Genomic DNA, 27,536 nt, shown 5'->3' on the forward strand with positions numbered 1-27,536 from the left:
TTTAATTTGTATGCCATGGTCATTTTTAAAGAGGAGGGATCCAAACCAATGAATTTGTCTTTGACATATGCTGAAAGAGAAATAAAGATATTAAACATGGCATCAGGAATCATTTAGATACACATTTCTATGAAAATCAGTTTGTAAATCTGGTAGAAGTGGGTATCACAATGTATTTAAAAGTATCTTATGTAAGATCGGTCCCCTGCAGGTGTAAAGATGATGAATGAAATGATGATGAAAGATAAATCTAAATAAAACAGACGGAACCTGTCTCAACCACCCATGGGTGTTCCATGGTGACACGCAGAGATCCCATTAATTCTCATGGGTTTCCCACTTTTTTTTGGCAGCACACAATAGGCGACCAGTGACTAAATCCTTGTAAAGTCCCCATTTCTAATATAATTTGTCACCAAAACTTCAAAATCCACTTAAATCAACTGAATTTCTCTGGACAATGTGTAGCAACGTAGACTGACTTAATATTATTTGGTCAATGTGATAATTATTAGACATACAAGGTCACCAAACACATACAAAGGGAAGATTGGCCCTGAATGTTTCATAGATAAGATTTTTGTTTTGCCTTTTGTTTTTTTAAACTTCATCCAATACTGGCTCACTGAGACTAAGGTATGGCAAGTGCCACATCCTGCCATAACCAATTGGCGCCCATGTTTTGTGTTAACAGCCTCTGTTTGGCCCGGTGGTTGGTTGACTTCCTGGAGGTAGAGTGAGGTCTCTGGGAGGTCAGACAGCTGCATGTCTTACACTTTATTACTGTTTTGAGTCACCATTAAGTCTTTATGGAGTCAGAGGTGCAGCCAAAGCATTCCCATTCTGCTGCCTTTCAACGGAGCACGAACTGCCTCAATTGTTCCTAACTTTCCGAGGGATACGGATCATTACTTGAACAAAAAACACCAATTACTACATGTGCAAAGGACATCAATAACTGTTGACCCTGAGAACAGAGAGAATTATTGTACTAGTAATTAAGGCATGAAAAGACATTTTAAACAGAGTAAGGAGTTCTCAGAAAATCTGTGTTCTGACTGTTCACTTAGTTCACTGAGTACATATCCACTGAGCATTAGTTAGCAAGATTATGTGATTAGTGTAGGTTTAATCCATCACAAATAAGTATAACTCAAGTAAGTATAGATTTTGTATATATTGATCATATTTGTTCAGCATAGACTCAGTTTTGCTGAATCACTAGATAACATCACTGTGACTCATGTTTCTTGTCATTGCCATAAGGTTATTCTCTTTCAGAATGTATTCATACTGCCATTCTCTTTGTAAACTAATATATTATACAGACTGGATGTGTCAAGAGTTTGGAAGATTTTGGAAGAAGATTGAAATAATGCAGTTGGCAGATTTCACGAAGTTCTAACAAGTGAGTGAGTGTCACATCATCCCTCTCTCTCTCTCTCCCAATCTTTCCTGTCTCTCTACTGTTTCTATCAAAAGGCAAAAAAAATGCCAAAATTCTGCATCAGCATTCATTACATATCTCAAAAAATATAATAATGCAATAATACAAAAAATACAAAACTCAATGACTGATACCCATACTAAAGGAATTTATTAGATCAGAGTGCTGTTTGGTATCCAGTGGCTTTAAAAGTATCCGCCAGGTTGAGACTTTTATATGTATATACGCTGTTGTCACTGCGCCACAAGAAACAAAATCATCACATATGATATATGAATGACATCTGCAGATTTGGCTCTACAAAAACTAGGAAAAGCACTGATAATTGTTTCTGGTTAAATTAACAGGTGCATTTACAAACAATATATGCCAGTAAATAATCACAGTCTTTGAAAAGCTGTACAATAATCATTCCTGCATGACAAACACAACAACTAGAGGCATTCAAGCAGAAAATGAGCGCTAAAATGTCACAGTCACTTCAGACTATTCTGACTCATTAAATCTGGCATTTGACTGCATTACACAGAATATAGTGTAATTTATTACATTCAAAATATGTCTTCCAGTTTTTGTTTTTCTGGAAAAACAAAATCAGAGAATGGTGGTAAAATGGAGACTGCAGCATTTCAAGGAGTGACTGGATTATAATTAAAGCCTGTTACAAAAGGTCACTGTTAAGGTAGCTAAATGTCAAGATATTACAGTGTAAATGCAATATCACAAAACAACCAAGATTTACACTTTTTACACTTCATTACAGAACATTCATGGGCATATGGAATTCCATATGGGAAATACATTCAAACATTAAAGAAAAGCGTATGGTCATGTACCAAATAATCTCTGTATACATTTAATTAGTCTATAAACCATAAAAGGTCAGTATAAAAAGGCCAAGGTATAAAATTACATAGTACAATTATTACCAAACTACAATATAACAACATGAGCATGTCCAAGAGACAGTTGGAGTAAAGTCCCATCAGTGGAATACAGTACATTGATGAGAAACAGACGTTTACTAGCACTAACACAGACAGTAGCATTACAGTAACTGGCAGCTTGACAGGAGACCGCCTGTCCTTTATCTAGCTTAGGTGCAGTTAATATAGAGCCAAGGCTGCATCACACCAAGGTTTCTGGCAGGGCGTCTGCATTGTCCGTCGACAGTATCTGCCATATATGCCACCTCTCCCTCAGCCACTCCGGGGTACCAGGGGTCTTTCCCTCTGTCCCGGGACCAGAGACACCCATGGGATCCACAGTCTGGGGGCCCGGGCTGCTGCTGCTCTGTGGGGTTTGGGGGTTCAGACCTCCAGGCTGATACGTGGAGAGGGAGGGCGTGGAGTGAGAAATGTGGGTGTCTCTAAGAGGTCCCAAGTAGTGAAGGGGAGACCAGACATCCGTCCTGCCCTTGATGGAAGGACTGGCAGGGTGTCCTGTCCTTCCCGCTAAGTCCTCTGAGCTGATGGCTCCTGATTGGCCGCATAGTCCCTGATGTAATGATGATCCTGGCTGCGTCTGTCCTCTCTGGTCGTGAGGGCCGCTGCTGCTGCGAGTCACCGGGAGGTGTGGCCTGCGCTCCGCCACACCCAATGAGGTTTGCGTTCGTCTGACCGGCAGCTTGCTGTTGCCTTGGTGACTGTTCAGCCCCTCGGACGATCCATAGGACTCGCATTCCGACACGTCCCCATGGGAACCTGAGCGAGAGCATTCATTTACATTCCAGCATTCATTACATATCTCAACACCATCTGCGGCAACATGCAAAGAGGATTCTATTACCAGCGATCTGATGGTCGGTGAAGTCTTTGCTCAGCATCGTATGCCAGGCTTCCCACAAATGTTCAGCAGAGGCGTCTAACAGAAACAAGAGAAACAAGAAGAAACAAGAGGATGTCTCGGTTCAGTTTAATAGATCTGTCATTGCAGAATATTGTACAACAAGCAGAATATACTTTCCAAATGTATTTTTTCTGTATTAAGTATTATTACTAGAGATCAAACTGAGTACGTTGAAATGCATTCAGTTCACCTTTGCCAGTAGAAGGTGTAGGACAGGTGTCTCCGGGTCTGTCTTTGGAGTGGCCACTGAGTTTGTACTGTCCAGGAAGTCTGAAGAACCTGTCAGAGAGCGGACTACTGTCCCCTTGGCACTTACACAGCAGTCGATCTGATAGGACGGGGGAGTTGTTGTCATAGGGAGAAACTTCTCCACTAGATGCTTTGTTGGAGTCGCTGGATAAGCGTCTGTCAGTCAGAGAGAAGGACTCCTCTGATCTTAGAAGGCCCGGGCCTCTGAAGAAACAAAAAGAGACACATAGGGGGTTCAGAAACATACCACCAGGGGGTAATCATGAGGCATAATGGCTCATCACTCATGACTCATTTTGATCGTTTGGATTCTTTGGCAGGGGCACAGCGTGGACATGCAATCAGATGAAAGGCCAAAACTCACGAGTACTGAGAGGCCTTCCTCCGCAGTAAGTAATCCACAACGTCAGGATCGGTCTCTAGCAAACTCATCAGAACCTCATTCTGCAGGTCAGCGGGAACCTGGGAGGGCCAGAAGACAAACAGATACTTTCAGTAAACAGACACTGACTTAACCACAGTACATTAAGTATGCACTTCTCCACAATATTCAGCTAACGTCTCCGTACCTCTGATACAATAGCATTATCTCCAGAGCAGCATCTCCCCAAAGGTGCTAACCACATTCAATGAATTGCAGTTTATACCAATAGTCCAACTGTATATCGTTAGCAGTTATACAGTATCTATCATACAATATGTAACGGAGACAGCATAAGACTGTAATGATACAAGCCAAAATACAGTAGTGTAGAAAAGCCCTGCTAATCTTTTCACCAAGCAATGTATTCAATGACAGTGCTGAGTGCAAAGGAAATGCCTGGTGGGCTTTTTTGCGTTATGGTCATAACAGATCATTTTCAGCTACACCAATTTCCGTCTGTGCTGCATCTGCTCTAGAGTTTCTAGTGAAAAGCAGAAACATCAGTGATGCATATCTCGCCCTCGCTAAAGTCCCACAGACAGCCATTGACTAAAACAAAACAAACAGAGACTGGAATGACACTTTAATCAATAACCTCTCCAGTGAGTCAAAACTCATTTGCCTTATACTAAAAGGCCCATTCACTGAGCTTAACCTTACAAGGCTCAGGAGTGAAAAACAAATTGCATGGATTTAGGAGTTTTACTGTAATGGAGCTTTGTTTTATGAGTCACTCTGTACAAGCTAAGTCCTTCTCGAAACGTATAAAGCTAATGTTTACATTTCATTAGGTAGCTCCACTCTATTAAGCTTGAGAATTCCCCATAAACACTTTGTGAGAGTTTTTGTAGAATGAGGACCAAAAACTGATGTAAGAAGTGAGATTGTCTTCGACTATCTCCATCTATCATCCATCTCAATGATTTTCATTTAAATGCCTTTTGGTTGACATGTCATAGCATTTGCAGTAAGGATAGCTTACCATAAAAAGTGTATCATATGTAGTGATCATCCTTTTGACCACACTGATGATGGCGGTGCTCTCCTCTGCACGGGCGAAACTCTGGACCGCAAACTCTTTGTCTGAGTTCTTCTGCTTGTGCAAAAGGTTGGGTCCAAAGATGGTAGCTAAATTGACTGATGTCATCTTGTTTCCGGTGATCTAAACACAACAGGAGGCAGAATTAAGTGTTTTCATGTGGTGGACTGCAGGTCTCCCGCTAATGCTTGCGTTCCAGCAGCCTTTCTGCATGGTGAAATTAGAGTGATTTGTTATCCATTTTCAACCAATAATCATCAATATCAGGTTAAACTAGAACTGATCTCTGATTCAGCAGCTCTGCTAGCGTGCCTCTCAGATCACAGCCAATTGTTCAATTGTTTGGAATTATTATCCAGGATTAACCCAATGTGACCCTTGTCATTAGAGGAAGTATTTTGGGGACTAGACGGAAATTATGCTGATGGACATTAATTTGAAAGGCTACTAAAGGTGACAATGGACTAAAATTCCAGTAGATTTTCTATTCTTCTGCCCATTTGAACAAACAGAAAACACAGTGCAAACAAACAAAACTCTTACAAATACACAGTAATTATGGTATTAAGAGTCTGAATCGCAAACAGTCTTTTGCTGCATCTCCCATACACCCAGAAAATGGTGGGAATGTGCACCAAACACGGCCCTGCCATCAATAAGGCTAGGTGTGTCCCCCTCCCTTTTTATCCACAGAGCCCAGGAAAACCTCTCATTCACTGCTACAGTATAGCAGCATTATGCTGTAGGACTGAGGCCAAGACAAAACTGGTTTTATACCCGTGGGAAACAATTAGTCTCTACTGTGTCGATTAGTAATAAAAAAAATTAAGCATAAAACACAGAATAAAACATGCTCATTACAACACAAAGGGACTATATTAGACTTGTAAAGCTTCTCTCTTTCCCTACCTCCTGTCCCTCCCTGTCAAGGCTGTCGTCAGCGTGTGCAGCCACAGTGGACAAGAAGTGGAGGAGGCGCTGCAGCGTGTCGCTGTTACAGGGAGGAAGCAGAAATATCAGGAGCTGGATGGCGCTCTCTTGGTCTGAATAATCCAGCACTGCAGAGGAAGAAGTCCATCAATTGAGGTCAATTAAAAATCCAAAGTAAACACATGAAATCCCCAATAACAACAAGCCATGAATTTGTGTGTGTGTGTGTGGTGTCTGTGTCTATGTGTGTGTCAATGTGTGTGTGCTCCTCACACATTGTGTTGATGAAGGCTGTGTAAAGCTCTCTGGTCAGCAGCGGGTCTGGCATGTCTCTGAGGAATTCTTTGAGCAATGCAGCCACATCATGGACACTGTGCTCCTCATCCAGATGGACCTCCACTGCCTGGTCAAACTCCTCACGAAGCTGTGTGAAGCACAATGACAACTGATGCAGCAACTGTTGTCCCAAAATTGAATTCAACTAAGCACACAGTGTGCTTGATGCGAGCTAAAACAAGCCAGCTGAAACCTTACCTGTCGTACTCTCTTCTTAGAACTCCCAACGCGGAAAATGCCAACCGTCTGTAGGCCTGAGTAAAGATGAAGATGTTTTCTCAGTGCCAACTAGGGATGGGACGATATGTTTATCTCGAGATCTGATTTGATACGCGATATGGAGTTCACAATTCGATACACCCACGATACAATGAATAAACACAAGTTAAATGACAACAAAGTATGACTGTGCAGAATTATATTTATTTCTGAGCCACAAATATTTCTAGCAAAGGCACTGGCTTGCCAGAATGTAAACAACAATTTAAAAATGTCATGTCAGTGCAAATAATATAATTTGTATGGAGAGCTTGTGAAATTGTGATTACTACAGCAGAATAAAATGTAGCTAATATCCCAATTCATTTTTCTGCCCCACGATACGTATTGTCACATTTTTGTATTGCAATATATTTAATTTCGATATATCATCCCATCCCTAGTGCCAACAGAACAGTGAATACTATTTAGAATCTCATTCAAAGTCATTCAAAGTTTACGATACACAAGACCATGCCCACAACATTCATCACTGAATCATACAGTATGTTTCCACTAAGGAAGACAGGCTTCACATTGCTACTGTACGCTCTGCGTGGGACATCTTCTAGCCTCTTGACCTCGGATAATGTGTACCGTATTTTTCCAGGTGCTGGCAGCAGCTATCCACCACTCTGGGCACTTGTCTGTAAATGGGGTTCAGGCTCAGCTTTTTGTCATGGTGTTTCTTCCTGTTGCTAGCCGTCTCGACCGGCAGAGACAGCTGGAGGGCCTCCAGGAGCCGAGACTGGTTATCATCCAGGTCAGTGATGCAATCCACAGACACTCCACCCTGCCAAACAGATGGGTGAGGACCGTACAGTCATTGCAGTCCTGATAAACAGTCATGCAGCTGATCACACGTGAGCGATAAAAAAAATGGTGCTGTGACTTCATGGCTGAATAAGCCCCACATCATCCTCACCAGCTCAATATGTGCAAAGGTCACAAATTACCGCAGAGAACTGCCGGCCTATTCAGATGGGTTCCCTGTTGCTCTATAACAGCTTATCGACAGAAAAGCCTACCCTCCTGCGTGTCCGCGGGGCAGCCTCCGGTGTGCTGGGCAGAGGCGACTCAGTGGGGGTCTCCGAGGTGGAGCTCAGGGACGAGTTGCTGCTGGATAGTTCTTTGTTGGCCCTTCTGGAGGTGGAGGTGAGGTGGAGGAAGGATAGCATCAGATCAGTGGGGTCCCTGTGCTCCTCCCGCTGGGGATCATGCCGCTGCTTGTGTGTGCGGTCATTGGATATGACCTGCGATAGCGGTATGCCAAACGCCTGAGGCATAGTCTCTGTGCAAGGGAGGGGGAGGCAAGACACAGGGGGAAACAAAGTTCATATTGTTGTCTCTAAGTCAACAGTGATATGATAAATCACTCTTTTCTAGTTGTAATGTCTGCTGTGTCAGTCATGTCAGCATATTATACTTTGGTATGTTCTGTACACACAATATTAACATCATAACAGCGTTATGTTTGTTTTCATTCTTCATGATATTTCAAAGTGAGAACTTTGATATAAACACTGCTCAAACTAAATAGCACAAGAGAAACTGCAACTTTAACGAAAGCAATGTTCTGCAATGCACATTCAATATCCAGAGTCAGGGAGCACATACTTTCTGATGCGTCTTTGTAAACAGAGAGAGAAAAAGAGGAAGGAGGGGGCCGGTCCAGTGCCGGAGGATAGGCTGTGATGGCTGAGCCACCTCTCAAGATTGTTTTTGTTATTTCCCTTGACTGCCCAGCCGACACAGAACCTCACATTCCTGCCAACATTGTTGCAGGGGGCGGGGCGGAGCGGCAGTCGAAGCGAGCAGCCCCTTTGAGGAGACTTCTTCACTGTACTGTGCTGTAGATTCTCACTCAGTGCTCAGTGGGTATAAACAGCTGAGAACGCCCGCTCCACTGAACTCCACACAGCTTCAGCCAAATGGATCAAAGAGCGCCTTTTCCACTGTCAACGGCTGAGCAGGCTAGTGTGTGAGAAAACACGGCCCAGCTGGAGGGGAACAAAGGTCCGACAGGACTCAGTGGCTCTCCCACAAAACTAAAAGGAGCTGTGTTTATCTTCACTGGGTTGGAAAGACTAACAATAATATTATCACTGAGTGTGTGTATGAAAGTCTTATCTGAAGACTATTTGTGAGGGAGAGCATTGAAATTCCCTTTATACTGCCATTACATCATGGTGTAACAGAATACTGAACAATGCCTATCAAGGGCATATTGGGATATACAGCAGTGCAAATTAAGTGACCATTAATATTACTTAATATTAATATGAATATACCCAGATCCACAGTACCTTTGTCTTTGCTCTTCTCTTTGGATAAGGAATCCAACTTCTTCCTAAGTGACTTCTTACGCTTTTGGCCATCTGAAAAGAGGCAGAGGTGTTACAGTTTTAAAACATAAATCCTAGTAAATATACTCCTACTTCTCTAGATGATATTCTTATGCTAATTTCCTAAACTGTTACATAACCTCAGACAGCTGACAAAAGTAGGCAGAGGAATGTGAATCTTAATTTATACTCCTTATACGGGGCTGTCTGAATGAAGGCATGTCTGTGCATACCTTGCCCTAGATCCCCAACCACGTCCATATATCAACAGTTAAATTATGATACCTACAGCTGCTCTTTCATGAGACAGTGACAGCGCTCACATCTCCCAGAAATGACATTCTCAAAGTATTGCAAGAGACTGTTTTACTGGATTGCATGAGTCTTGCGCATCTTTCCAATGTCAGGATAAGAGAGCTGCCTAGAAAGCTAAGCAGTCAAAGAAATGTGATCCTCGAGTGAGGCAAGGCTGAGATGAAACAGACCGTGGGGAGAAGACAGACAATCTCACATCGTGAAACATAGAGTTGAGCAGCAAAAGTCTACAACAATCAATTGTGAGTCATATAATCGTACATATCAAAAGCAAATGATTTCTTTGCATGGAAAAGAAAAAAAAAAACAATGGAACCAGGAATGTTTCCTTCTTTTTTGCTGTACTGTATGTGTTTATTAAGACATGCTGTGACAAGCTTTTACCTGAGAATAACCATAACTGAATAGAGGGTGGATATGGAAAGGGACTATGTGTGTGTGTATGTGTGTGTGTGTGTGTATGTGTGTTTGTACATGTAGGGATGGTGATCTGGCAGCCCAGGTCGCAGTCCTGGAGCAGTCGACTGAAGGCCACATCCTGGAGACGAACCCGCTCCAGCTCCGAGAGGCTCTGCAGGGGGACAGGCTTCAGGCCAACACTACGCCCTGACACGCTGTTCCAGGTGAAGTCACCCTGAGGGCACACACACACACACACACACACACACACACACACACACACACACACGTCAGATACATCTATCACTGCTGTTACGCTGTAAGTTCATGACTACGCTCTTTGAAGACCCTCATGTACTCATGAACCGACAGATACCTTTGCCTCACTTGCCAGCTGAAAACTATGAGTCAAATCAATCATCTGCTATTGCCCATGACACCATGACAAACACTGACAGCTGACTCTGTAACGACTGTTTGTTTTGGGCTGTTGGTATGCTGGGAGAAGGAGAGGCTTAAATGGTATCCACCTCTCGATGTTAGTCTGTCTTGAGAAGCATGTATTTTCAATATGAGTAATACTCTCTGGCAGATCTGCTTTTCCCCAGTAGGGGATTTTTGGAAGCAATAGCAGAAGCAATAGCAGAAGCAAAAGCTGAAGGCAGCGGGAATAGCTCTAGATTCTCCTATCTTCCAATTAGCAGATACATGTAAATTATACAATAGGCATACACCATCATAACTGAATAGAGCAAAAGCAAAACACCAAAAACAAAAGAAAGTACAGCAGAAATATTAATTTGTTGTCTGTTTTCGTGAGGCTGATGTAACCAAATGAGAAGCATCCATACAGCAGGAGCACATGACAAAAAATACATACTAACATATTCATATGGAACACAGAAAGCAGCTAGCCTTCCCTCTTTTAGTTAACAATTCACACGGCATTACTCCAGACGACGATCAATAAAAGCCCAGCTGTTGGCTACTCTCTGACTGAGAGGGAACTTGGTGAAAAACACAGCTGGATGGGCTGGATCTCCCACTGGGCTTGTTCTTGCTGAAGCACTATCCATGCTGAGGAATCTTGCGGTTGTTAAGCTCTTAGTTTGAAATGCCTCATCTTAATTCTGTCCCTGCTCCACTCAATACAGCGCATGGTGCTGTGTATAAATTGGGTGCATACTGATTTTCAAATAATCCAACACCAACGTCAATTGAAAAACTTTGATAAACAAGTCTTCATTACTACACATTACTAAGCATTAGTAGCATTACTAAGGATGAGTCTAACTAATGTAGGGGCAAATAATCTGATCTGAAATCCTGAACCTTTGAGCATCTCCCTTTAAAATCCATGCCGGAGATTACAGTGCCTTTGATCCGGCACAGTCAAGCCAATCATATGAGCCATGTTGTAAAGAGGCTTAGCAACTCATTATCAGGATAAGGCTTACATAAGGTGGCTCACCCCCATTAAATGAGAATTAGGCCGGTTGGTACAGTAACAAACTGTTTCCTAGTACAGATAAGACAAAGTATAGATGTGTACAGATTTCAGAGGACATGACATGACAAGGATGTTTTCTTGTCTCTTATGTTTACTGGACAGGAGCAGTGGTAACTAGCTTGTGAACAGAGGCCTACCAGTTTTAATCTGAGAACCAAGAATTCAGCAATAGGCCCTCAACTCCACCCTCTACTAGTCTATCAGTGCCCAGAACAAGATAATGCCTAAACTGCACAAAAGTTCGGTAATACTGGGAAGCTCCAAGATATGAGCGTGTGCAGGTACTGTATACACTCATACCTTGCAATTTCTCCTATAAACCATTGCTAAAAGAATGTGTTGTTACTCAGACTGTTATATAGAGATAAATAAAATATATTATTCACAGATTACTGGGTGAAATCAGTGCACCGTCAACAACTAAAATGCCATCAAGATAACTCGTCTCATAATCAGCTTGGAGGGCTACCTGAAGGTTTCTGCATTCCTCCTAGTGACCGTATGAGATTCCAAAGTTGTTTCACTGACTAATATGTGCTGAAGTGCATCAACATCATATTCACATCTCACATCCAGCTATTTGTCATCTTCCAATTCATTCTGTGTCTTTTCGTTTGGGCTCTGCAGCTGAAGAATGTAGTTAATCTCTCTTTGCGTGCCAGCAAAAAATGCCAAATAGACCAGCTCGAGTGTTATCCACAGATTTGAGCTGTCAACACTGCACAGAACCTCACTGAGCTGTATCAAAACACACACAAAACATAAAAAGTATCACAGAAATGATCCTAACCAAACAATACAGATCAAACATTACATTATCTGGCATGTACAAAGGAACATACAGCCTTTTTGCTGGCAGTCTTAGATTTTGGTTAGAGATTTTTGTCATCTGGTAACAACAGAATCACTAAGCAACAGGTGTAGATGGGATCATCTAGGCCAGTAGGTGATCAGGATAGCATTGAGATTAAATGTGCATAAGCAATGCAGAAAGATAGAGAGTAGAAACAGGAAAAGCAATGTGACCAAATATAGCTCCAAGAGATACAAAATTGAATATTTAAGGTCAGATGTAGGAGCACAGCACTTAAGTTTCATTACATCAAATTATCAGATCTCAAAAATTACAATTAATTGAAAAATGGATTCAATGTGTCAAAAACAAGTGCACTGATAACAGGGCAGATTTTTCCCTCAATAGATAATTAAATTTTACATACACAACTACAAGACAATGGAGTAAAGAAAAGCTAGATGACAGTTTTCAACTTTTGATTCCATTTCTTTATGTTGTACAGCCATTAGATGAAGGGGCAGGATGATATGTGGAGTATACAGCCAGATCCTACATCTTATTTCCAATTAAACCCTCAATATGCTCCCTATAGCATGTGCATTAATTGTCATGAGATGATACAGATAAACAGATCAGACCAATATGGGATAGAAATGTAATCCCTTTTGCTTCTAGTATAGTTCCTTTTTGTTGGTCTGTAACTTGACAACTTGAGGAGATTTTCTTTCAATTAAGTCAAGCCAGGAAGTCAGTTTGCATTGCAATGAACAAAAACACCCAAATTAAAAAAAACAACTTTTGACCACTTTTATAAGCAAGAATCTAGTTTGAACCAAACCTTCAGATCAAAACTCTCTGTCCTTAAAAGGACATTACAGAGTATTTGCTTCCTTTGCCCTCACACTCACACACACTCAAAAGGAGAACTGTCATTTGCAGACACGTGTTTCATGTTCAGTCAAGAACCCAATCTCTGCATAATGAAATACACATCTAAGCGCTATCTACAGTTCATCAAGACAATAAAGAACTAATAACGTTTCATATGCTACTCTATGTATGGCAACTGTGTGAAATGCAATGGTCTGGTAAGTCATGTTTGCTGTCATCTATCCATTCTGTTCAGACATTCCACCGGTGTGAGAATATGGGAGTGGAAACTTTCTCCCTATCAGATGTAGGGTACGCTGGGTTCCCACAGTCTCTCTCAGTCAGTGGAGTGGGGTTGAGACTAATGGCTATAGTACTCTCTCATATTTTCAATTGAATATCTGAGAAAACAAGTGTTAATTACAGGTATTGCACAAAGAGTATATTGATGCAATACCCCATCATGACAGGTATTCCTACATCATAATTCTGAGTGTATCAAGATAAGGCATGATGGTTTTGAGTGTACAGTCACCTGGGTACTGCTCATTTCTCATATTGTTATGAGTATCAGACTAGAAAGGGAACCACATGAAGGTTTCTAGTGTTAGGGTTAGAAACTGCAAATCCTCACTCTGAAAGATGCCATTTCCAGATGGCACTCTTCTACATGTGCCAACAGAATGCACTTTCAAAGGGGAATCAGGATTAATGAGGTCCAATGTGTCATTTAAAGTATACCAAAGTATTTCAGCTTGTTAGTTGTGAACTTAAAGTGGGTCATGGAGCTGTTTGAATGGGGAGTGTAAAAGTGTCTATCAAAAAATAAATGTTTGGCATGTACACTAGAAATAAGAATCAGCACCTTAAATGACTTTGCTATTTTGGGACTAGTTGGAACCTCCAATGTTAGCATTGTCAAAGAGATAATCATTGTGAGTATGTATTTCAGTCAGATGAAATCTGACATTGCTGAAGTTTTACAAACTGACAATCTCCCGATTCCCTTGTTTATTTTCATCAATTCTAACCTAACCATATGACCACTAAAAATTAAAAAAATTCTATTAGATATTTCCAACATCCTGACGTTTCACATAAAAAGGAAGTGTTTTGAGTCTTGATATCTGTGGAAATTATTTTACAGATTATAATTTTCACTTTCTTCCAAGAAATCGAGCCACATAAGGGGGAGACCCGCCTTAAGCTCTGGATGATGCCCTGGTTGGCTCAAGCCCCCGGTTCAGCAAGCATCCACTCTACTGAAGATTCCTTGAGCAACACACTGAACCCCTACCGGCTCCAGGGCCGCTGTCCTCCAGCTGACCCTGTGCTGACCTGCCTGAGGACGCGAGCGATAAGAGAATTTCCCTGCAGGGATCAAGAAAGTATTACATCGTTATTAATTATTATCATCGGACTTTGAAGAAAGATTTGGCCAAGGGAGGGCAACATGTTTTCAGGACTTTGAAGAACAGCTCGATTAACTGGCGATTCTATACACTGGGTGGTTGTTTCATAGATGAGGTCAAATTTCGGTCCCAATACCGACTCAAAGCACTTGAGAACCACTGTGGATATTGTTTTGATCGTAGAACTGGAGGCACATTCACTGCTGTCCATTTCAAGTTTAGCAGTTTCAAATGTCTGTTATTTATTTTTTTTTTTTTTATTGTTTGATGTAATAATATAGATGAAAAGCAATCTGACACAACTTGTGACATAATTTACTTAGATTTCGTCTGAGTTCTTTGATCACACAGGGTCAATCAAACAGTCCCTCATGATGTCAAGTCAACAAGACATGACATGCCTGATGGCTGGAGCAGAGATACCAACACCCAAACCTGTTTTCCAGTGATCCCTATTGAATGTTTGTCAATAATTGTCAGAATAAAGCCAGAAACACAATAGACCTCCAGTGATGTATCAATTAATAACTAGTCCAAACAAGCACTGTTCTGTTCCAGCCAATACACACCAAGGTTCACTTTCCTATAGTAATCCCTTCCTTTGATTCATGATGTGGTGAAACACAAAGCTTTAGCCATCATTCAGTGGAATACAATGAGCGGAAATGTGCAAGGTGCTTTATACAATATAGAGAGATTGAAAGTGCAGATTACAGTAATCAACCACACTTGAACTAGATCCAGTGAGGTGATGGATATTCCTCTGTGTTCAGGAAGCTGCTCAATGGAGCATTATGGGAAGAGTTTTCCCACTGGAGACTTTACACTGTGTACTGTCCACATTAACTTGTTCAGTTCTACAGTAAATGTAACTTAATGTAATTTGACCATTTGTCTTGAATTGGACTTTTCACACCCAAATGACTATGTGTATAAAGAGTCCATGCTATAATATTAAATGGTACATTATAACCATAACATTCATTTAACAGGGGAATTAAAGGTTAGTTATCTAAATATTGAACCTCTGTCTGAAGCATTGGTAACCTGCTAATAACTCATTATTATCATAGAGCTGACTAAAACACATATAACACTGTGCCGCCGTGTATGGAAATATCAAACTTGGGAAACTAAAAATACCACCACAGAAAAAAGCCATCACTCAATGACTCACATTCTTATTCTTCTTTACAAATGTTTTTGTGTATTCGACAGTATACTTCACACTTCCTGGCATTAAACCCAAGGCTAGACTTCATACAGAATAATACCTACCATTGTTTTGTTTGCTTCCAAGGTAATCTCAGACCACTAGGTAGCAAACCACAATTATTTAAGGGTCCTTGGAGGAGAGGACTAATAATAAGCTATTGATGTTGAGCAATGGTGATGACATGGACCTGAGGAGGTGGAAGTGAATGAGAGGGAATTACAATGCAGAGGTGCAGAGCCCACAAAGCTCAGGCTCATGTAAACTAGCCTGTCTGATGAGTCAAAATATACATATCCACATTAAGGAAAAGCAGAAGCCAATTTTGGTGTAATGGTGATTTCCTCCAGTCCTAAAATAAATGTCCTAGTTATACATCTTATAAAAAAAATGCTATTGTAATCTTTGCTAGTGTGTGTGAATAAATAATATAAACAATGGTATAACAGTAGTATTTACATAATGAAGTGAAGTCTGGATATTAGAAAAATAAATGGGGCCTATAGTTATACCTGGCAATTGGAGTTAGTTAATGTGGAAAACCATTTCGTTTAAAGTCAGACCTACAATAAACTCGTGACACTGCTAGAGACAAGTCAGTACTAGCCTACTCACAAGGTAAGTGATGCGTCTCTGGAGAAGGGGGTCCCCCATTACCAGGACGCATGGAGTCGCCACAGAGAAGAAAGTGCCGCCTCAAACTTAATGCCGTCCAGCGCTCCGCACAGTGCAGTGAACTGCCGCCATTTACTTTCGCCCCCACAACATAACCTACATGCTCGCAGCTGTGGCCTGGATCCAACGGGCACCGAGAAGAGGAACAAGTTGCTCGCGCGCTGATTTGCATCGGGGCGTAACAAGACCACCGATAAATCAGGTGGGCGGGACCGATGGGAGGGGAGCGCACTCAGTCAGATCATTGACAAAAGTAACAAAACTAATTATGTATAGGCTACTATTTACTGCATATGCAGCAAGTCAAGGCTATAGACTGCTGTTTATAAGTATCCAAATAAAACTAATCTGATAAGCATTTAATTGATCTGATGCAGTTCACAGCAATTAATAGATTATCTGTCAGGCAGATAAAAAAAAAAAAAAAGAGGAAATTAAGGACTTGAGGCAATGTGTGGCAGGGCTATTTCATTTAATAGTTTACAGAACAAATGCTTGATGATGTTTGGATGGATAATATACTTCATAATGTGAAACATGTTAAATTATGCTATGTTTGAATGTACTGTGTTTATAGAAATCCATCTGCAAGGAATCACAGAGAAAGCTGCAAGTGGCTACACATCACATGTAGGACTCTTGTGTGCTAACATTAAATAGTATAGCTCCACTATAAAGATACAGACTAGTAGCTACAATCAAAGAAAGGTTCAATCAAAAAATCAATCCACCAGGAGGAGCATGGGGTGGATGTCACCTCCTGCAGTGCTGGAATGAGGGAGTTTGTTAATACTATGCAGGGTGGTGATACATTCAGCAGCTTTCGCCATCTAAACAGGAAGCAGGCTGTCAGACAATAACAAACTAAGAGTAAGCCGATGTCAGGTGGGAGAATCTTCACCCACCTTTGAAGCATGCTACAAGTCTCATTTATGACCATTACAGCATTACACTATGTCTTTAGACTGCACAGCATGCAGTCTTTAGTTTTACTTGAAAACGGTAATACTCTGCTCTAAATAAATCTCAAAAACAGTTTAACAGTGTACAGTTTCCACTGTATAATGTTCTGTTTACCGGCACAGTTTCAAATCAGCTTATGCAAGAGGTGATCAGACCTTCTAACCTAATATCAACTCTCCAGTACATGAGACTATTTTTAAGAGCACATGAGAAAGCAGCCAGTTTGCAGATATATCGGGCCGATATTGGGCTTTTATTAAATATTAGATATCGTCCACCTCCAATATGATGGAGGTTCCTCCCTGACCACAGTGACATAAAATAGTCTCTAAAACCTGCAGTGATCTTTTTTTTTTTTTTTTTTTTTGTAAATTAATTGTTCATTTAAAGGCCTAATGTATCCCAGAGTTCCCCCTACCATCGAGGCAGGCATTGCCTTAAGTTACTGCTTGCCCACCACCAGAGTTTTAGTGTTACATGATGGTCTAAACACGGTTTCAGAGCTTTCACTGCTTTTCCACCCTGACAAGAATAATATTCTGTGAGGAAACACTGAATCCTTGTAATTTTTTGTCAAATTTAAAGATATTAGATATCAGCAATCAGTGACTTCAGTCTAAAAATACTGGTATTGGTTTCGGCCTTCAAAAAGCCATATGGGTTGAACCCTACTTTCAACACTCTTGTTGCTTTTTAATAATTCCAACTTCACTATCACTATTGAGAGGAGGATATTGTAAGAGGGAGGAAAACCAGGATATATTACGTTGTTACACAGAACAGCTATCTCAAATCCTGGTGTTGATGAGCCCCAAATCCAAACATTTCTAAAAAAAAAGACGCTGATGCCGTGTTCCGAATCTTGATTGAAACTCTTTCCTCTTATACTGTATCAACTAATATCCTTTTCTTTTGTGGGAGCTGAGTGGCTGTGTAACAGAGAGCAGTTTTCAGTCTCAAGCACGCTTCTCCTCCTCCAGGCCGTCTCTCCTCCTTATGGAGCTCTGAGGAATGCAGATGACATTCCACCCTAATGCTCCACCAGCTACAAAACAGCACTCTCCAACATTTCTCTCTCTGTATCATCAAATCCCTCCAGTACCAAGAGAGCAGTGGGACACTTGGATGTGCTGTATGACACATAATGATTTCTCAGTTTGATATTTGAAAGATAAACTATTTCCAACTGAGTGTGGAGCTTGCAGTCTTTCTCAGCATCTGAAATGAGGCTGCACGTCTACATTTTCGTGAATGATATGGAATCAATATAAAGAATATGAGAAACCCTTTTTGGGAATGATTCTGAGCCTCAGTGCCCCAGAGAAAATCTGTCAAAGTTGAGGTAAAAAAAGACACCACAGTCTCTCTGTGTCATTATTCATTCCATCTGCCAGAGGGCTAGAGATTCACCTTCCTCCACCCTAACTAAAAGGTAACAAGGAAAAGATTAATATGGCATTTGGAATACATTCAGCAAGGTTTGCCCAAAGCCAGTGAGACAACCAGACCTAACAATGAAGTAGAAAATGTGTTAGTAACTGGATAATTGTGTACATTTTATAAATACTTCACATCATCATCATCATTTTGATGACTCAAGATGATCGGCGCCACACCCTTGGATATTATTATTAACTCTTGATCTTTCTCCCAATGATTAATGTCCTAAGATCTGTAGATGTCACTGCAATTGCAAATGTTTTTGTGTTTCTCATGCAAGTACATAACATTGCTGCAATAGAATGATGAATGGCTCCCTCTAAAGGCTTTATAATGATGTGCAGTAACTATAACTTTCTAAGAGAAACCTATAGGTGAGTTGAGTTTCATTATAAAGTTGCATATGTGGCTATTGATTTAAAAGGAATTCATAAAAGCTGTTTAAAGTGACCTACAACGGTATTTTTCTAAAGGGTTGTGCATTATACTGTAGTATAAATTGCATTAAAGTGACACTGATAAATAGGCATGAGAATCACACCACACCTTGACAGTCCCATCATAATCATCAGCTCCCACTGATAAAGGTTCACAAGGACAGTATGCAAACATAAAAAGACACTGAATGACTAATAGTAATAATTTGGATTTTTGAAAGACGTGTTTATTAAAAAATGCAATATTTTCCAAAATGTCTCACAGTGTTCCAAGTTCCAAGTTTGATACCCAGAGGCTAGTCCAATAACAACCCAAAATGAAATGCTAAATCAGCTTCAATGAATCTAAAACATGACTGTAACCAATGCTAGGGAGGCATGGGAATCAGAGAAAGGAATCCGCCACAGCCATATGAAACAATAATTCACTTAGGGCAGAGACGCCTACAGCCATCATATTCAAGGATGTGCAAAACACTGCAAAATCAGCTCCAGGTTAAGAAGGGGGAAAAAAATAAGCAGAAATACTTCCTCTAGTTCTGAATGTCATCCAGCTTTAAATATTTAGAGATTCATTGCAGCCTTGTAGCAATCGATAATGTAATAGCTGCTAGATAATGTAATAACTTGTCAAAATGTAATATAAATGTTCCTCTCAGTGGGTCAAAAATGTAATAAAACTTGTTAACGTACAAAATTGGTGGATTTTTTTTTCTTATAATGAGATACGTTATTACATTAACTGGAGATTATTACATTATAAGGGGTGCAATATTTTTTCGACTGATGATGTAACACTCACTGACAAATTTAACACTTCCCCACAACAGTTAGAAATATCATCAAATTAATGTTGATATGGCCACTTTGTCTCATGTATTTACTATGAGACTTGATGACCGTGCTTACTTGCTTGCTTCAGGCTGTCCATCATTGTCAATGATTTAATTCTATCATTAAAGTGAAAGGAGATATTTCTCTTATGCCTTTGCTTGTGACTGTGAAAGCCAATACATGACTCACAGGGTTTTGCAATAAGATGGGCAGATATCACAAGAGATGTACACATCAAGTCCATTGTAAGTTGCTCTGGATAAGAACAGGCATTAGGTACATGCCTAAAAGTAAATGCAATGTTCATATTATAAATAGCTGTTGATGCTTAAAACCCCATTTGAAGCTTGCAGCATGCACATGATGTTTTTCATTATTCTTATGAGTTATTACATTATTATTATTATTAGTAGTAGTAGTAGTAGTAGTAGTAGTAGCAGCAGCAGTAGTAGTAGTAGTAGTAGTAGTATTGGACTACAGTGATTATTATTATTATTAATATTATTATATTATATTATATTATAAAAAGAGACAGCAGCTGACCCCATCTTCTAGTGATGAGATTCTGCCAACAGTCACTTCAGAAATCAACAGAAATCGTCATGATCCAGTCTCACAATCTGGGACTGCTGAATGTTCCTTCTCCTCTGCTACATTTCCATGTGTCCATGCAACCTCAGTGGTAGGCTACACATTCAGTCTTTCGGCCTTAAAAACAATGTTCTGCAGTGAACACTCATTCAGCTGATTTACTGGCAACCTGCATTGCAGAGTAATACACAAAGGAGAACTGGAAGTGGAGTGTAGACAGACACTTAGCCTACATGATAACTAGTGAAACCAATATTGTTCATACATATTTCCTCCGTCAAGTTAAGTGACACCTTTGTAACCTGAGTAAACTAATTTCCACTCCATGTTAAAGTAATATTATAGGTTCGGAGACACATATTCTCTCAAAGATGCAGCTATCTGAATGTGGTCAATCAATGTCAGTTGTCCAGTTTTTGAGGTTGGGTGTACTTTTGGATTACACTAAACTGAGGTTAGCATCAGTTTTGTAGCCATACAAAGGTACAGTGAGATTTGAATGATTCCAAGTGAAGCAATTCTTTTAGGCTTATTTTTTTTCTATCTAACCTACCGTGTGTTTTCCTCTTATCAGACACGGGGGGGAACCGAATGCTACGGTGCTGAGCACTGTGGTTGCAAGCAAGCAGGTTTAGTTCCATGCCATGCAAACGGACGGTCTCCTGTGGGAAGAAATATGTGCCTGAGGGAATGTAGCCAAGGATCAGGTCATGCTGCTCTGCTGTGAGAAATAAGAGTTGAGGCTTACTTCATGTAAACCAGATGTCTCTTTGCTTTACGTTTCAGCTCGGACTACTAAGACCCTGAGCGAGCAGACCCCTTACAGAGCACAATGATACGGACATGAATGAAAATATACAAGCTCATTTATAACGTAGAGCGAAAATACCACTTGGACACTCTGCTTTTCTCTCTGAGTGGGAAGGGGAAAGGAAGTGTTTTATGGTTCGTGTTAAAAATAAGTCATTTGTTTAATCATATAAGACTCATCGAAGACATATGACATAGTGTGTGGCACAACTGACCTTAATTAGGATGCAATGACTATGTCCATGCACCTTGGACTGATGAATTTGCATTGGTAATAGAGGACTCATCATTAAGCACGCCTTGGCACCTGGCATGTCTTATATAAAACCTATGGTTGCGTATGAGATTTACTCTTCGCTAAGCATAATACATTTACACAGGAAGGCATGCCAAGTGGGTAAGAAGAGGCCATCCATAGAAACTGAATACAGTAACTTTTGTTCTTCATCTCATAAAAGGAGAGTTGGAGAGCGCTGGGGCTCTTAGTGGGGGCGGAGGTGCAGTGTTTCGTACAGAGAGGGAAACAATGTCAACGTGACTTCACCATTGTTATTGCGACAGTCTCTTGGATACAGCCGTCCACGAACAAACCGCTGGTTGGATATTTACACACCCACAACATGTGACTTTAATTACTGAATTGAGGTAAGTTGTGCATACAGTAAGGCACTTCTGTCGGTGTAAATCGGCAGCGTGGTCATGTGAGTCTTCAGGTCTCACACTTGGCCCTCAGCTGAACTGGCCTGGGTTCGACTCAGTAGCATTCTTGGGCACCACAAATAGTACAGCTGTACTGTCTACCAACATCCAAGAGGTCTGGTCTGTGTAATCGAAAAATCACCGTTGAATATGTTGAACAGCAATGTTTATTTTGACTATGGATGTCTTACTGTAAGTTATTATCTGCAGAGGAGTTAACATTTTCCAACTTTAGAATGCATAATACTCTGCAATAAACTAGACTGTTGAGATCCTGCTAAGGCAGTTGATTCTCTAAGTGACCAAGCTCTCTCCAATGACATAAATCATATTAAATATCCTTTCTGTCACACACTTTTCTCCACTATTAATCAGCTTCAATCAGATTTATAGTGATTACATTTCTAAGGGCTCTGGCTCTAGGATCTGAGTTCTTGTTGATGACTGCAGGAGAGACCAGATACCTGGTATTCATTACAGGCCTATTATAATGTCACTTCTATAATACATTTCCATTATACTAAACAAATAGTGTTACCATGAAGACTGGCTTGAGCACAGCAGCACAGATTGTATCAGCATATGGAAATATGAAATTGCTAGCTACTAGAAATGCATAACAATTATATTTCTAACAAAGAATAGGCAAGATACCAATAGCCATCATAATAAATTTCAAATTGCTATATATGTGTGATTATGATGAAAATTTATTAAAAAATGTATATGTATTTTTTCCACTTTTCCCCTAATCAAAAAATATAGAAGTAAGGCACCTTCCTCAAGCACTCTGACACCTCTATTATTTTTTGAAGCCTTTGGGTCAGGTGGGGTGACATGGCACTGTGCCAAGCAGAGCCACAGTGTGCTGTAGCCCAGGCCTTCATGTGAATAAGACTCAAATCCATTTGTAATTGAAATACATTGCAAAATATTAAAATAAAATAAATGTCAGTATGAAATTTACTGTTATTATTGGATGCATTCTTTTGTTTGGATGTCCTGCTGTGCTTGTAACTATGCATTTACTGTCCTGCTACTGCTGCCTTACATGGTCTGCTCATACTTCCATGAGAAGATTTTGTCTCTGTGACTCCTAAATGACATAACATTTTGGGGAAATTACTTTCTGCTTGACTTTCCACAAATCAATTAAAAGCTTGACTTGAGGTAGAATCTCTATCAGAAAGAAACAATGAATGAAAGAAACAACATTTTGCCAAGGTGGAATGGTCATGGGGATTTGGCTTTTCTGGCTCATCAGCAGTAAGTTATTTTAACCTTGGCTGTGCTCGGGGTAAGAAGCCCTGTTATAGAGGAAGGCGAAAACATGGCCGTGTACAAATCCACAGCAAAATAATTCATGCTGTGCTCGTAATTGAAAGAATAGGTCAATCCCACAATTGAAAGCATGATTTCACAGTGCTGCCATTAGCCATGGCTGTACTATTGTCAAGGGCTGTTTCAGGTTTGAAGCCTGGTACAAGCAAATCATCTTGTTCCTGAACTCCACCATACAACATGGTGTTACGATGTGAGGAAATGGGGTTTTTTCTGGAGTGGTGTCTAACCAAATTATCCCCAAATGATGTGACAAGGTTTTCCAGTCACACCTCTTTCAACACACATCGACAAGTCAGCACAAGAAAAGACTTTCGTTGACATAATTTCATCAAAGGAATGTGCTGAATCACTTTTGATGTGCTGATGATGCAGTGACAAATAGAACTAATATCAAAGGTCCAGACAAAATAATCATTGTTAATTTGTGTGGCCTATTTGTCATACATGGGTGTGTTGCAATTGTATACAAAAACGGGTTTTCTCAAGATCAATTGCTTTCCATTTGAGTCAAAAGTATGCATGTGAAATAACAGTTGCGAGCATAGTTAGGCCTATAAGCGTGTTTCTACATGCAATGGGTTTAGAAAAGAAGCAAACCTACAAAACAATTCTGTATTTGGCAACTCAATGTTACATCCTTGAGGGAATTCCAGCCACTTCCTGAATTCGGATATATATTTCATGAGTTAGTGAATAAAAAGACTCAACAGAAAGTTCAGTTCCCATGATACCAACTGATATGAAGAACGTGTTTTAAGGATTGATACTTCATGTAGGTCTGCTAAAGACAAATGAGGGGAAAAAAAAAAAAAAAATAGACCTGCCCAATCCAAGGCTGCAAAACTTCCAATAGCCCTGAAACCCTAATTAAGTTATAGGGAAATATGCACTACCAAATTTGTTAAGTAGGCTGTAGGCCACTCTACAGCTTATGGCAAAGCATCATCATTATCATCATCATCATCATCATCATCAACAACAACAAGAAAAAGAACAACAAACGTCAAAAAAACAAACAAACAAACAAACGCCATTATTATCACTGCCGACGCAATGTGCATTTATAACACGTTAATCTCGCTCGAAAGTCCGAAAAGCACTGTGACCCGAGTCGGTGTCAGTGTGAATGAAAAGCAGTTGCACCTCAGGTGGAAGATACAAAGCTTCAGTACTGACAAATACAGGTGGTATCATTAAGTTTGATGATGCTGACTGACATTTCAGGACAGTGACATCCTGAATAATCACCTGCACGAGAGCCACCTTTGGAGCCATCTGGTAACTGACCTTATCCGATGTCTCCTCAGCGTCGGTACCATAATGTCGCATGAGCGCTGGGTCCAAGCTTCTGGTCTGCCTCAGTCTGCGTTTGGAAACAGTTTTGGAGCTTGGCGAGCAAGAGAAAACACTACTGAACAAGCCTTGCGCAGACATATCTCCTTTCGTTCATCAAGTGCTGAATAAAGAACTAATTGAGATTCATATCTCTCTTTGTGAGAGGTCCCAAGTAAATCCGTCTTTGAAATTAAATTAGCAGAAAGGAAGGGGAACCGTTTCACAACAGGTCCCCCGCGCGTCACCATGCTTCGCCCCTCTGAGTAATATGAAATACATGCGTCTGTCCTGCTCGAGCTGCTTCGCGCTCAGAGTCCCATGCGCAGTCTCCCCCTCCACCCCCCAAGCAGTGTGTGACTCAAAAAGCAAACTTCCTTACACAAGTTTTTGTTTTATAACGTTAATGTACAGATGCCTATATATTCTTAATAAATGTTCCCAAAACAAATAATGAAGCATGCATTGACGAATATATTCGGAAAAAATATTTCGGGGGAAAAAAAATAGAAAACAAAGCATTTTCCATGTGTGTGTATCTTTCTCGTTTTCTTTTTTTTTCTTTTTTTTTATAGGGGTGAGGTGGTGTGTGTGTGTGTGTGTGTGTGTGTGTGCTCGTGCGTGTGTGTGTTACTTCGTCTTTGCTCCTCCTGCTCTCAAATTAAACGGATTAATTCATATTTACTTACACACAGAGGTATTTTATCTTCAAAATGTAACACAGTAGCGTGACAAAAGCCATGGCCTTCTCAATAATAGGCTAAACATCATGTCCATGAAGAGCTATTGCTAGAAAAAAAGTAGACAGGCTACCTTGTTTTGTTTGTGGGACAAACAAATGTTTGTGATATGCTGTTGCTCCCTGCAGTGTGGACATATGATCTGTGTGGCTCGATTTACCAATTCCGTAGGGTAAGCTGAGCCAAAGTAACGACTGGTGTTTGATGAAATTGACATTGAAATTGCATCTAAACAGCATCTAGGGCAGCTGTTGATTTTCAAAGATGCACAAGAGCTAAACTGCCAGGGGAGCACTTCAGAATCACAATACATCAAGTGAAACAAAGAGTTTAAAGAAACTCTATGAAATGATCCTATTGTAGGTTGTAATTTGCCTCCCACTAGTCTTGCAGTACTAGACCTTGAGTATTACGAGACACTCAAAGTGACAAGTGAAATATGGGACAGCGCTGTCAAAACTTCACAGACATTTATTTACCACACTGCAGGTTTTCCTCATGGTGAGGCTGCTGAGATGCCTGGCATGTAGTGCCATGGGAACAGGCGTTTCCTGTGGGAGCCCCGGGGAAGAGACCTGCCTGATAACATGACATGTGAACCAGCACTGTATGGTCACGATAAGGCTCCATCAGATACCAGAGTCCACCAAACAGACAGGGGAAGTGGTGATAAGAGCCGCTCTGCGTTTGATCCACTTATTTGGTGCTGAGGTTTAGGGTAAAACTCCTTGCAGATTCTCATCAGACTTCCCCTTATGTCATTTCTCGGCAGGATAACTGCGGCCTTGGAAGCTTACATCCATTGACCTTGTAAAGCATGTCACAACACAGGGAGGATAGCTTGGCCCACAGGGCAAATGAGTGGGCTGTACTTTAGAGTATCTCAAAGTTTGGCGAATCCAAAAGGTAATTAAAGTTTTGGATTCTAATATTTGTATTAGATAATGTGATACTGCACAGTACTCATGGAAAGCAACATTTCCCGTCAAACAGGGATATCTAGTGGTTTCTAAATGCTGAAACACCCATTATGAATATTATTCCATCTAATTGACACAAGAATGACGTGATCCATTGCCATGTAATTAATATTCATGAAACCTGAATGATGACTGCTTAATTTGAGCCTACAGTCCTGCAGATGAAATGCCTTGAAGCGCTTGTTAGAGCTACTGTAAAGAGCTATACTAGAAGAGTAGCATGACCAACACAGTGAGCAGCCAGTTGGCAGGGATGCTGTAAGATTGCTGTCTCACTGGAACCTTGCAGGCTTCTGGGGACGTACAGTATGTGGGAGGTAATTTTTTCAATGATTTATTAGGTCGACTCTCTAGTGGCCTCAGATTGTGAGTGGGCTTCAAGATGAAAGCAGAAGGAGAGGCTCTGTTTGTACCATCCAAATTCTGTATCAAATTCTATAAAAAAACGTACAGACATGTTTATGTAAGGCTTGGACCTGGCATGAGAATTTGATGACCATTGCAACAATCTTTATCTACAGCAATGTGTTTCAAGGTGAAAACAAGAATTGCAATATTTCTCAAGAAACCTTATCTTAAAGTGACTTTTTTTTATTTGTAAACTATCTACATCTTTAGTTTAATGGGGAGTGTTTACTTCAGGAATGAATAGTCATATTAGTGGTCATACAGTGAGAGTTATTTAAGACTCAGAGATGGAAAGAGCTGACTCTGATGTACTGTATACTTGTGAGGTAATGCTAGGTGAGTCAGCATGACATCAGCTGAGTGACAGAATCCTCTTCTCTGTGAAAGACTGACCATCATTAGTGCGTAACATTACCCCTCTTGAGTGTGACTTTTCAACTCATCATTCTGACCACTAGATGGTGGTAATGCACCCATGTTGCTTGTCAAGCTTCAAGTGAAGAAGCTTGGTAACGCTACAGTAGGTAGAGCTAAAGATGGAGTTTGGGGAATTTGCCTGGGACTGTCCAGGGAGTGAGGGACTCAATCACACACTTTTGTATCCCATAGTTAACTTCAGAATGAAACTTGAAATATACTGAAAATCCATCAAAACAAATATAGTCTGACTTAACAGATACACAGCAGACTCTGGAGGTAAAACTCATGTTTAGCCATGAGGCAACATGCCACATGCAGGTAAGTCCTAAATTCTTGTATCACAAGCTCTGTAGTATATAATCCTATGAGTACAAGAAAAAATGTAAATGAATGAAAAAAAAAAAGCACTATTAGCCTAACTTAGCCTAGCCCTCATGCAGTGTTCCCCTTTTGTCACTTGTCTGTGCTGGTG

At 40.5% G+C, this 27,536-nt stretch overlaps 1 protein-coding gene across 3 annotated transcripts; it reads right to left on the reverse strand.

Annotated features, from left to right (window-relative positions):
* Positions 1-1,571: 1,571 nt before the first annotated feature.
* LOC139933047 (rho GTPase-activating protein 6) lies at positions 1,572-24,708 on the reverse strand. Of its 3 annotated transcripts, none has more exons than XM_071927037.2 (13): positions 24,472-24,708; positions 9,666-9,825; positions 8,838-8,909; positions 7,560-7,822; positions 7,129-7,324; positions 6,472-6,527; positions 6,213-6,361; positions 5,917-5,998; positions 4,951-5,130; positions 3,909-4,006; positions 3,486-3,748; positions 3,236-3,310; positions 1,572-3,150 (listed from the first exon to the last, which is right to left on the reverse strand). In XM_071927037.2, exons 1-13 carry the CDS (start codon positions 24,616-24,618, stop codon positions 2,576-2,578), a joined length of 2,316 nt encoding a protein of 771 aa, XP_071783138.2. In that variant the 5' UTR covers positions 24,619-24,708; the 3' UTR covers positions 1,572-2,575. The 3 variants fall into 3 exon arrangements, with proteins under 3 accessions (XP_071783138.2, XP_071783137.2, XP_071783139.2); XM_071927036.2 differs by having other exon boundaries at positions 5,917-6,065; positions 6,211-6,361; XM_071927038.2 differs by lacking the exon at positions 24,472-24,708 and adding an exon at positions 16,007-16,144 and having other exon boundaries at positions 5,917-6,065; positions 6,211-6,361.
* Positions 24,709-27,536: the final 2,828 nt, after the last annotated feature.

Source organism: Centroberyx gerrardi, chromosome 10 (assembly GCF_048128805.1).
Source record: "Centroberyx gerrardi isolate f3 chromosome 10, fCenGer3.hap1.cur.20231027, whole genome shotgun sequence".
Classification (NCBI taxonomy): Eukaryota; Metazoa; Chordata; class Actinopteri; order Beryciformes; family Berycidae; genus Centroberyx; species Centroberyx gerrardi.

Bases quoted from the DNA above. Each gene is read 5' to 3' on its own strand.
- LOC139933047 (XM_071927036.2), bottom strand. From the start codon at position 24,618: ATGTCTGCGCAAGGCTTGTTCAGTAGTGTTTTCTCTTGCTCGCCAAGC. The intron at 3,311-3,485 runs GTGAACTGAATG...TGTTTCTGTTAG, and splicing joins TACACCTTCTACTGGCAAAG to ACGCCTCTGCTGAACATTTG. The intron at 3,151-3,235 runs GTAATAGAATCC...GCTCTCGCTCAG, and splicing joins CACCGACCATCAGATCGCTG to GTTCCCATGGGGACGTGTCG.